The sequence below is a fragment of the Pundamilia nyererei genome, unplaced genomic scaffold (genome assembly GCF_000239375.1).
Source record: "Pundamilia nyererei isolate P.nyererei 1_Seehausen unplaced genomic scaffold, PunNye1.0 scaffold00002, whole genome shotgun sequence".
NCBI classification, from domain to species: Eukaryota; Metazoa; Chordata; class Actinopteri; order Cichliformes; family Cichlidae; genus Pundamilia; species Pundamilia nyererei.
In genome coordinates, this window is record NW_005187403.1 from 8,001,815 (window position 1) to 8,014,617 (window position 12,803).

The 12,803-nt window shown below is 39.5% G+C and overlaps 1 protein-coding gene across 1 annotated transcript in view; it reads right to left on the bottom strand.

Moving 5' to 3' along the window:
- The window catches only part of shc3 (SHC (Src homology 2 domain containing) transforming protein 3), a 28,297-nt gene that overhangs the window by 14,069 nt on the left and 1,425 nt on the right, over nucleotides 1-12,803 (bottom strand). The window contains exons 2-3 of the mRNA XM_005720385.2: nucleotides 4,335-5,074; nucleotides 7-77 (exon numbers count right to left, since the gene is read on the bottom strand). Coding sequence (XP_005720442.1) covers nucleotides 7-77; nucleotides 4,335-4,964 — 701 coding nt within the window. The 5' untranslated portion in view covers nucleotides 4,965-5,074. The remainder of the gene's footprint in view (nucleotides 1-6; nucleotides 78-4,334; nucleotides 5,075-12,803) is intronic.

The window sequence follows — 12,803 nt, forward strand, 5'->3', positions numbered from 1 at the left end:
ACATACCTTGTTATTTGTGACCTTGTAGTGAAATCCAGGGATCTCATCGACCTCAGGACTTCTATACAGCCCAGATACTGCAAAGTAAGAATGAAAACCCTGTGTGAAATAAACAAAGACTACACATCATTATGCACAAAACAAATCTTTGTGTTACCTTTCAAGGCCTAAAAAAATACAATAAAATTACTGCAGTCTTTAAGAGCATACAGAATCACCACACACACAAGTTTTGACACTAGGGGCTTGTTCTAGAAAGGAAAGAAATGGACCCATTGTTTAACATCAGGCATGATACAGTTATTAAAACTTGTGACGCATGCATGACTTTCAAAAGCAGCGGGGCCATTTAAGTCAAGTTATTGTTACCTACTCTGAAAAAAAACTATATTAAGTTTGAGATGAAGAGATTGTATTTGTTTGGAAAGGAAATAAAATATTGAGTTTCTCTAACTTTTTAAACGCTCACTTGCCAGTTCAATAGCTATATGTTGCTAACTCCTGGTAGGTCCACCTTTTGGTCTCAGAACTGTCTTAATTCTTTGAGGAATAGACTCAGTGAGGGGCTGAAAACATTCCTCAGAGGTGGCAGGAGGCTATTCCAGCAATCATAGAGTGAGAGGCAGGGTACACCCTGGACAGGTCACCAATCTGTCGCTGTACTCCATCTAAATATTGCAGCAGAAACAGAGACAAAAGTTTCCCAATCTTCTGTTGTCCGATTTTAATGTCAGTGTTAACTGTAGCCTCAGTTATTCGTTTTTAACTGACAGCTGTGGCACCAGTGTGGTCTTCTGCTATTCAGATATGCTCTTCTGCATACTTTGGCTGTAACAAAGGGTTATTTGAGTTATTGTTGCCTCCCTCTCAGCTCACAGCAGTTACAACACTTTCCTCTGACATCTAACATTAACAAGTCATTTTCACCAAACAACTGCTGCTCATTTGATATATAAACCCTAGAGATGGTGATGTGGAAATATCCCAGTAGATCAGCAGTTTCTCAAATACTCAGACCAGCCTGTCTCACGCTAACCACCATGCCACATTCAAAGTCACTTAAATCGCCTTTCTTTACATGCTCGGTTTGAACTTCAGCAGGTCTCTTGGACCATGTCTAGATGCCTAAATGCGTGATTATATAGGACAAAAAGTTAAACATGTGTACCCAAAAAAGTAGCTAGCTAGTATTTATGTAGTATAATTAAAGATGATGGTGAAACCTGAGATCTTTTTTGAACAAAACAAATTAAAATAATTATTTTTCAATGTATGCTTTTGTAAAAAAAGAGCTGCAGGAATACCGACACCCAAATTACAACAACAGTTTGTTTCATGACCAAGCAGATGGTTTTCTAGTTAAAAATAAAAGCATCCAGCCATAGAAGAAGTTTACAAAGTTAAATTTAATGAAGCCAAAGTTGATGCCAACTTAGAAATAAAACAAGTCAAGGTTTATTCACCATTAAAAGTTTCCTTTTAAATAATCAAATCATTTCCAGAACCAGACTGCAACAGCTCATGCACAGGCCAGGAACATTTGGTGCTGATGAGTTCCATCACTTTTAAAATCATATTTTGAATTTCTCTGTAAACAAAACAGACTTCCAGACACATCAGTGTTTCCACTCTGGCCTTTAAAAAGAGCCAGTTCAAGAAACTAACTTGTTACAATCATAAATTTCGTTTTATAACTCTGTGTCTTTCTGCTCAGAATTTTGCGCTCAAACAAAAATATTATTTTGTCAACGTGACATTCTCAAATTGCCTATGTTCTCTATTTTTATAAGGGTGTGTTTGAAGTGCCTGCTTTAGCAGGGCCAAAAATACATCAAGCACTTCTAAAATTAGCAGAGCTCTATTCTGAGCTCACGCAGGGTTTATATTCCCTTATGTTGTATAAGAACGCACATAACCAAAACTCTAAAACTGAATTTCGGATTAACTAGGTTTCCAAGTGATCTAGATAAAAAAAAAAAAAAAAATACAAACTGTAATTAATTTCAAACATTTCTAAATATTTAAGTCATACTGTATATTGCATTGTCTAAACCTGCTTTTGCTACGGTGTTTATTGTGTGCATTATCTAAAAATTTCTTCTGTATGAAAAGTGTGAAAAATCCATTGGTTTGTGCTCACGAACACAAATTGCCCCAACTTTTCATGACAGCATGCACAATTTTTAAACTAACATGAAGTATATTCAGTGTCTGCAGCATCTTTTTTCTTAAGACTCTTGGGAGGAATCGTCCTGACAACTGAACGCCCACCTTCAAGTGTGGCTTCTTTCCCCTATTTTAAAGGTGAAAATGTTTGTATATTTATGTTCAGAATCATGAAAAAAAGGGAACATTTGTGTCCAAAAACAGGAATCGGTGGATAAAAAGTTTCAACTTTACACAGACTGCTTTGAGACTGTATTGCTTCTGTACAGTCTAGACAGGATAATCAGGTCCAGGAAATAATGCATGTGATCAATAAAAAAAGAATAATTAATTGGTTGCAATTGAATTTAATAATCAAATAATCATGTAAGAATCGTTGGGGGGGTTTTAGGCAGTAAAACATTTATGGGATACAACTTTTGCAATGCGGCAATGCGGTCAGGAATAATAACATAATTTAAATAAATATAAAGGACTGGATTTATGTTGATCAGGTGGCCAAGCACACGTTTGCCACATCAGCTTTGCAAACAATCGATACGTCAGTGTTATTTGGTTCTGAAATGCAAAGAAAGCAGATCTAAGAAATGTAGAAAGTGATCGGTTAATTACAGCTTTACTATTCTGTATTTCTTTTATTGTTTATGTGAACATATTATACAGTATAACCAGTTCTATACATATTATTGTGTTAGTATTTGTCACATATTGCTCCTGTAAGTACAGTGGTAGGCTTGTGCTAGCCTTGAGTACTTGGAAGAAACGACAACTTGATTTTCATTAACTTGAAAAAGTCTACTTGCCTTCTTTTCAATCATTCGTGACCTGGATGACTCAGAACCTACACAGACAGTGGTATGCATATAGCCTGAACTCTGACCTTCCTAAAAACACAATGAAATACTAGGAAAGACCCCTGTTAAATCTGCTACCAGAAAACCTTATCATATCTAATGTGCATTTCTTTTCTTTTTTTCTATTTTTTAAAAACACAACACTAGTACGAGATAAAAGTGAGAGTGTAAACAGCATCACTGTCAGTCAATGCCGCTTGGGGGTAATGGTGCGTGATGTGCGAGGAGTGACCACATGACGCTAATTAAAAGTGCTGTGAGCAGAACACCACGTTGAACTCAATACACACGGGACTGAAACCACAGGGAAAGCCGGGGGTGGAGGGTGAGCACAGGACAGACCCATTTCCCCTCTCACAGTGTGGCTGCTTTCAGCGGCATTGACTGGACAAATAAGTGCTCTCTGCCTTAATGCAGTTAATGGAATGTCACGCTGGTCACAGATACTGTAGGCTTTGTTTGGGCTAGCTGTAGTAGGTGTCATATGATGGCAATCGTAACTTGATTTGGAAGATAACACATTTCCCCTGGCAGTGATGGCCTCAATTTTCATTTTCTCCAAAAAGCTGCATTTCTCTTTGCACTGCAGTACAAGACAAGGCAGAAAAAAATAGCAAAATTATTCCTTTACTTCACCCAGTAAAAATGTTTCCCCCCCCCCTTTCACACCTTAAAGAGCCAGGACTCTGCATCATCACTCCTTATGCTAGTGACTCATTGCCGGCATGATGACATTCGCAGCTCCTGTAGTTGTGCGCCAACTTGCTCACCTTTAAATGATGTACGATGGTTGGACAACAGTAACAGCAGCCAGTGATAAGTGTGTTAAGACGAGGATGCTCCGAATATTTTTTCCCATTCAACCCATTCACTGTTGGCAAGCTAAAGCAGCCACAGAGGTGCACAATGTACAGAAATAACTCATCACCATGGTTACAAAAGCATAACGTTGCCTCTCTGTATACATGAGACTGGCCAAAATATCGGAGAAATGTAAATGCTTACACAATGTTCACATTGATAATTACCGTTTTTGTTTTGCCATTATGAGCTTTTCCTCTACTTTTCCCCTTAATGGTGACCTTCTCCTTTTTTCCTGAATTATTCAGTGCCAGTTTTCCGGTTGCTGCTATTTCACCCAGCCTACATACACCCACTCAAGGGCATGTTGTGAGAAACTACATTATTCCCACCCCACCCACCCCCACTTGCAGGTAGCTAAAACTCGACTCATTCAAAGAAAAGAGAGAATGGGAAAATGACTGGGATGAACAAAGAACAAAACGAGTGAGGGGAAAGAGTGAGTCCACCAACCTTAACAATGTATGTGACTCCGGGACCAGAGATCTTCTCGTTTGAGTCTAGCCATCCTTTGGAGGGTTTGCTCACCAGTCCACCGCCTCCACCTGGATTCCAGTCCTCTCCGCTGGGCTGGTGCTCATCCAGCCTGCTCTTCTTGCTCATGCTGACAGATGGCTCCAGCTGTGAACAGGGGGTTGAATGGGAGGCCGAACTGCACAGAGAGACACCCGCACCAGAGGCTGCCGCTGTAGCTGCGCTGGGACTCGGGCCACTGGAGCAGCCTGAGCCTGATCCCCCACCCCCCTGCAGCTTTGACACAGCCAGGTCCTTAACGGCCGAGGGCAGACCCTTTATGCCGAGCAAGCTGCCGGAGTTGCTGAATTTCAGGCCGGACACCTTGTTGATGAGCGTACAGAGGGTGGTGCCTCCATCTTCCAGGTGGTCAGAGCCATGGCCGGTGGGGTTGCTGGAAGGAGCGGTGGCGGAGGAGGGCTGAACCTCAGTCGGGGGTGTGTAAGACGTCTCGGCTGCAGACTGGGGGGTGGCCGAGACCTTGGGGTTCATGGACAGGCCGTGAAGAAGCTCATCGACGGATGTTACTGACTCATTTCTGAAGCGGTTGTATTTGGTACGGTGAAGCATACCCTTCTCTCTCTTTGCTCTCTCCCCTCTCTCCACCAACCAACACGCACAGCCTGCCTCGTTCACAAGCGTGCTGGCAGACGTGGCTGAGCGGTGCTGATTACCCTCTCCTGTAACATAGCAGCAACGGTAGGCAGCAAACGCCTTTTTAGCAATCACAGGCCACCTGACTGTAATTTTCTCTATTGAGGTTACAGTGGTGGTTGTGTTGAGCTGCTGCTGCTGCTGCTGCTGTTGTCGCCAAAGTCCAATCTGCTCTCTGTAAAATCCAGAGCTGCAATCCAATCCGTCAGAGGAAAAATATACAGACACAATCCACGGAAACAACACTGAAGCAGAGGGAGGGGGGGAAAGGATGGAAAGGTCTCTAAAAGGCTTCCAGTGTTGTGGTGCAGCTTTTAGTTTCCAGCGGTGACGCTGCTGCTGATTTCTAGCTCAAAATCCAAAAAGTTAAGAACAGAAAAAGATCTGTGTTGTTGATGATCACGGACACTGCAAGGGAAGAGCAAATACCCTCTACTGACTGCTGCCTGCCTGCCGGCTCAGAGCTAAAGCATGACTCACTGATCTGAGAAAACCTTCTCAACAAAAGGCTTGCTGAACACTGCAAATCACTTCCTGTTGGAGGGAGAGGGAAAAAAAAAACCTCCCACTTACAGCACACTAGAACCAATCAATTTTTATATTCCCCAGTCTCATATTCATTCTCCATAATTCTTTTCTCCTTATTTGTTTTTCTGTGAAAAGGAAATGAGGGATGAGAGGTAACTTGATTGTCTTAGTAACTTCGTGAAGTAATCATTCATATTTTGCTGGAATTTGCGTCTTGAACAGTGCCATAAAACTGACGACCTAATAAAAGTTTGATAAAAGGATGACACACCATAAACTAATCACTTAGATGACAGTAAATGAAGTGAAATATGTAATGAAAACATCCTTTCAATTCACAGCTAAATCGAAGAGCCTGTCAAAATCTTATGGCACAAAAATAAAATAGACATTTCTATTTAAAGAAAAATAAAGATTCACCTTAAAATGATGCAAAAGAAATCTTCATAAATCATCAAGAGAAGCAATATTGCAAAATTTTAGTATGATTGGAAATAGGTGAAACATTAATATATTGCCCATGTTCAAGTATAATTGCATATTGTGAGCAGACATCAGTCCTGGACCACTCACCAAAATCTACCACCAGTTATTTCCACAGCTATTTATATTCGAGCATCAATTATATATATAAAGACTAAAGCAATTTTACTTTTTTAAGCCTAAAAATGTTGACAATCTGCAATAGCAAACGGTTCAACAATGAAGCAGAAACAGATTCACAGCCACTCTAAAATACCCAGCAACTGGTCCAGGCTGAACTGCATGAATGATACGACTCAAACAAACACATTCTGAACGGCATGTTTCTCAGGCAGATAAGTCAATGAAATAGCCAGATGGATAAAAGGGGAAAAAAAGCTTCAGAGTCTCCTTAAAACCAACAGCAATGAAGCATCTTTGTCTCCCGGCAGCAGAAAGCACACATTCATATAAAATGTCCTCAAGAGCATCTAGCAACGGCGAAAGACTGACACTCATTCATAAGCAGCTTCCACTCTCACTGTGCTGCAGATTTCGCACTGCAGTCCCTCCCAATCCCTTTCCTGCCTGGCAAAAGGAAAAAAAAAAAAAAAAAAGAAGAAGAAGACAGCACGTCTGCCTTCTCGCCTCGGAAACAAAGGCAAACACAGAAGCAGGGGGGAAAAAAGGCAAGCCCTCGCAAATCAAAAGTGACGGCAAAAAGACAAAGCAGAAACGGAGCAGTGGACAAGAGAAAAAAGGCATGCAGTTTTTAGTCTTTTATGTGAATGAAATAGCAGGCTGGCATACCAGTGTTTCTGTGAATGGAAGCAAGGCCTTTCTGCCTCTGCAAGGCAATCCCTAGGGATGGCATGGTCTTATCCAATGAGGAGCCAGCTGGATGACTCATTCAGAGGAGGCTAGCAGAATAGTGGAAGAGACCATTCCAGACACAGGTGTACATTCTGTTTTCTCTTAACTGTCCTTTAAAAAGCCTACGTGCATCATCAGACATGAGATGTTTGCATAATTAAATAAGATAGTGTTCTGTTAACAGAGTGGGAAACAAGAAAAAGGTACAGGACATGAAACAGGAGGAGTAAAGCCACCCCCGTGATTTTGATTGTCACCATTATCACCTTTTTCCCCTCTCTACATTCATGTGAACAGTTGCCACCTACACATGTAATTAGTAATTGACTTTAATATGTCTCTCACTCTCTCTCTCCCTATACATACACACACACACACACACACATATGTGTATGTAATTATATACATACATATCTGAGGGCATTACAAATGCGCTACAACAACAAATATATTTAGAGCTAAAACTGGACGTTTGTCACATGAAAATAAATAATTACCATCCATATATATTTTATTTGGGGTTTTATTAACTTGCAATATGACAATAGTATTTTTTTTTTAAGTTAAAGTAACATACTTAAAAAAAACTAGCAAAGGTCAAGCAGGGCAATATATCCACTGATTAATTTGCAGATATTACTGGTCATATGTGTGTGTGTGTATATATGGAACATAGGACAAGCCGGCACCATGATCAAGCAGATTTTCCAAGAAAAACTTGCTTTTTGCTGCATGTTAATTTATAATTTTACATAAAGCATAAAATGGACTAAGCCTGGTTTCTCATGCTGTGTTACATGCATTAAATTGTTAACAATACACTAATAATACAATGCTCAAGAAATAAAGGGGGCATAATCGCAGGATAACACAAAGTCAATCAGTGTCCAATTAAGAAGCATAAATCGTTGTACATCCATTTCATCTGCTCATCAGGTGCAAATTACAACAACAACAAGACAACTCCCAAAAAGGGAATGTTTTTTCAGATAGTGACCATTACTCTCTCCTTATCACTGAGACTATACCTCCAGTCATTTCAGGTTGCATCATAGCACATCAAAACATGCTTTCACAAAAGTCTTGGCCGAGTCTCCTAGCACACTCTCAAAAGTAAAGAGAAGACATGAGGAGATGGGCCATTACATGAGGACACTGGGACCTGGCAGGACTCCGTGTGGCTGGTGTGAGGGCCTGACATCCTTTAGCTCTTACATGGTAAACACATCAGAGGGTCACCCAGGCAACTGGAGACTGAAAGTGACCAGCTGTCGACTTCAAAGTTGATGCGCTTCATTGTGGACGTAGCTTAATCCACCCATCCTCTTACTGTTATCCAAGTCAGGTTCGTGTGGGCAGCTGGAGCCTATCCCAACTATTATAGGGCAAGAGATGGGGTGTGTCGTAGTGCAGGGAGAGAAACCTCCTACGGACAATTTAGAATCACCAATTAATCTAAAACCTGCTTGTTTCTGGACTGTGGGAGAAACCAAGAGAAAGCTGACAGCAGCACCAGCAGAACATGTAAACTCCACACAGAAAGGCTCTGGATTCAAACCCTATAACTTCTTGCTTTGAGGTAACAGTAACAACGCCAATCACTGCACCACTCTGCAGCCCCTGCGTTTTAGAATATTTTTGTTTTCAAATTTTATGTGCAAGAAAACTATTGACATGCCGTCTCACAAAACACAGTTTTGAAACTATACTCTTAGTGCTATTGCTTCAACCTACGTGCATTGAGTAAGACAGCTGAACTGAGCTTAAAAGACATCGACTTGTGGGCTATTAAGTACTAGACGTAGTGTCCTGGAGTCCTGCACTGTAAATAGGTACCGGAGTTGTAGTTGAGCTAATGCAATATTTAAGATGATTCTCACTCAGCTTTCTGTGACGGTGGTTTTATTTCTGGGTTTCTGTCAACTTGAATTTACAACCTGTTACCTGAACTTGCTATTTTTTATTTAAAGTTAAGTTTCAGTTGTTGAGTGTTGTGTGCACAACTTTAATCTTCTGGGTTGATCTAACTTTTTTTTTTTTTTTTAAATCACATGTTACCAGTTGACATCATATAATTAAACTGTCCCAACACTTCTCCTTTACCAGTGTGGTGTGCAGGAATGAACTATGATGGCTGGTCACGACAGGCGATTTTTGCCTATTGACCGACACTCAGCAGGAGTTTGGTGGTGCAGTATGGTGCTTGGCCTTCTCAGTATGATGCTTCCTGCCATATCAGGGGGCCATCTATGAACAGGTCACAGAGCACCTGATAAATAATAAATACCAGGTCTGACCTGGTATTATAAAAGCTTCTCTTTCAAGCTAAATAATGAGCTGACTGTGACATGTTAACATATGCAGCTGGCAAGCGTGCCTGAAAAATCTAATTTGACAGACTTTAACAAATAAATGGACACGGGTAAGAAAACCTGTGGTCACGGAAACAAACTATAATTTCTAGGTGCATACTTGGACATGAACATAAAAAGAAGCCTGATGAATACTGGAAACACTTTTTTTGGTAACATAAGGCTAAGAGGCACTTGTTTAGCTCAGGTGGATCCAGGATGTTTGGCGTGAACGTGGCCTTACTACCACAGCGAAGGTACAGTCCCAACCATGAACCTCACAGGTGGGAGTGTGATGACATGGACATGCAGGATTCCAAAAGGTGTTGGGGAGTTGTAAATATAAATGGAATCATGAGTACCTGTGGATACTAAAAAACAAACAAACAAACAAACAAAAAACACGGGTGGAAAGGAATCTTCTAACAAAATAAGAATCCAAACACATCACAAGACTTTCCATAGGACAAAAAGTACTACCTCACCAAACTGTATGACTTTAATCCAGAAAAATAATGATAATAATAAAAACTTTAGAGAAGAAGGTAGAACAACAGATCCCTTTCTGTTTTTTACAGCTAAAAAATGCTTCTGTGGGATGGCAGAACTTCTTTCCAGAAACTGTGAGCAACATTAGTGTTCTCCATGCAAAAGAAGACTGGGTCTAAATTATAACATCGTGGCATATTAAATTATTGGGGGAAAAAAGAATTGGAGTAATGAAAGATATGCTGAGTGGCAAAAAACCCTGTTTGAAGTCATGTAAGTAATAGTTCACATGGGTGTACTGACTCCTGTTTCCTATTGTAATAGTGTTCAAATCCAAATCCAGATATTCGCCATTAAATGGATATAAAAATACTTTTGTAAGTAAGAACATTAATGCACATGCCACTTAATATCTGTCTCGTTTATTTTTCACAGGAAGGTTAAGATGGATAAGAAAGGAAATGACATTTCTACCATGTCATTTTCCTGCCCTACATCCATCGTCCAATTCCGGGTCTATTTCTGACCACATTTCAATACCACTGTTGCCTATGGTTATACAATCATGTGTCATGTGTCTAAAAAACTCAATGAAACACAAAATGATGAATAGCAGAAGGGAAAAAAATATTGATAGCTTGGCTAAAGAGAGCAGAGTGATGTAAGAGTTTCCGATGTGGACAATAAAAGCCTTTAGAGCCGTTTTTCATAATCATGTCTGGGATATCGTTTGAGCTTTCTGTAAATGGTTCATTAAAAAGCATCGGAAGCACAAGAAGATCACAAGAGATCACAAGAGTATTCTGGGTTTCCTAAAGGATGTACTATAAATCAAGATTAATGCTTTAGCAAGCTATGTCACAGAAGTGGCTAGCTAAATCACTGTGGTAACTTACTTACCACATGTTTTGAAGCACTGTATAGAGTCGATGTTGGAAAAACACATTTTATATAGGCAGTTGTCAAGTTGTACATGAGCTTTTCAAGTTCAAGCTGTGCAAACTGTGCATTGCATTGTAACTGGAATTTGCATGTATTCAGTTAGGGGCACAGAAAATGTATAGATGGTTTTATACTTGGTTCTAATCTGCTGCCAAGTCTGCCTTACACTGCTTGAATTGGAACTACTAGAACACAGACAAAAAAATCAATCAGACCATTCAATCAATAAAATAAATTTCACTCTGAGCTGGCAGAGTCATTTCCATGACTCTGTTATTAAGCTATGAGGCAGTAACCTTTAATGTTTAAATGTATCCAGGTTAAAGTTTCAGAGCTCTAATGTGCAGCAGTCATGTAAGCTATCATCAATAGGTTAACATGCAGCTTGTCCTTTTTTTCAAAAGTGTTGCAATTTTTGTTATATTTTGTATACTTTTGTGGTCTTTATAGATTTTTATCATTATCATCTGATAATGACTCTGAATAGAGTGGGTACAGTCACAGGGATCATTTTGTCCAGAAGAAGAGTGTTTTTATTTCAGTGTGCAAAGATCCTGAAGCAGAAGGCCCAACTTAACAGGGAAAGTTGATAACCACTGTAGTAATACCCCTTTCTCCAACTGGAGTTTAGGTTTTGTCAAGCCAGCTTATACAAAGCAAGTGTGGCTGTGTTGAATTTGCTTCATTAGTATACTCTTTAGGTCCTGAGTGTAACTAGTGGTTTGCACCTTTTTCATTGGTGAAGATTGTTGATTATGATAATTATACACCCATCTCCTCAAGAAAGTTCTTGACTTTGCTAGATGTTGTGAAGGGTTTTCCTTACCAAGGAATGTAAGAATACCAGGCTGTTGATTCGGCCACTCCAAAAGCTTTTGCTCTCTCTCTCTCTGATAGGTTTATTTTGGTTTTTTTTAAATCAACAGTGGCCTCCATCACTTGCATCACCAACTCTTTAATCCTCATACTGAGAATTTCAGTGCTACTAAATGCAACTTCATCACTTGGAATCAACAACAGAATCTGTTTAATTTATCAAGAAATAACAAGGGAACAAGGTGTACCTGGCCATGAAACTGCTTGTTGATCAACTTTCCAATTAATTTTGAATCTCGAAAACAGAAGACTACAGTCATATGAAAAAGACTGTTTTCACAGGAGTCACGGGAAGTACAACTGACCCATGATTCAGTAGCCTGTAGAAACAGCTTAAGCACCAATAACTTAGTAACAGTTTCCTGTATGACTTCTCACAGTGTTGTAGAGAAATTTCTGCCCCATGCTTCTGTGAGGACTAGAAATGTTGATTTACAAAACCTGTGCTAGCAAATGGTATGGGGACTGTAATTAATTTTAGATCGCTTTAATAGTTAATTGCATACTGAGCACTCAAAATAATAGAAGTATAAAAGTTACAGATTCACATTTCATTTCTTTTATTTATTTCACACATGGTTCAACAGTGTTTCTTTTCCTACATACAGAACCTCCTTCCCATTAATATGACACTGCACCCATGGGTGAAAAGGAGCAGGAAGAAGAATAAATTCTTGTTAGCACCTGCCCCCTATCTGCAATCCAAATATTCTTACAAGAGGGCGCCAATACCCCCCAAAAAACCCTCTAACATGTATCTTTATGTAACAATGCAAAACTAAACAACAAATCAATATAATCAGCCATATACAGCATTAAATGGCAATGAAAATTTTTTTCTTCCACATTTAGCCCTAATTACTTTCATGTTCTTCATACTGATTTATCCTTTTAAGTATGTAACACATTTTAAAACGGTGCATGTTTGTACAACTCTTGAGATTATCTTCAAGAGAATTCCATATTCTTATACCTTTAACTGTCGGACACATTTGCCTTTGTGTGGTCTTAGCAAACTTAAAGTCAAACTTCCTTCTACTGTCCCCACTTCCTGAACACAATTACAAACATGTGTTATTTTTTGCCTTGCACGTGAATAATAATGTCTGTAATTTCACCAAGTCTTCAAATTTCAACAATTTCGATTTTATAAACAAATTATTTGTATGTTCTCTATATTTAACATTATGAACCATTCGTACCACTTTCTTCTGTAGCAAGTATAGAGGATGTA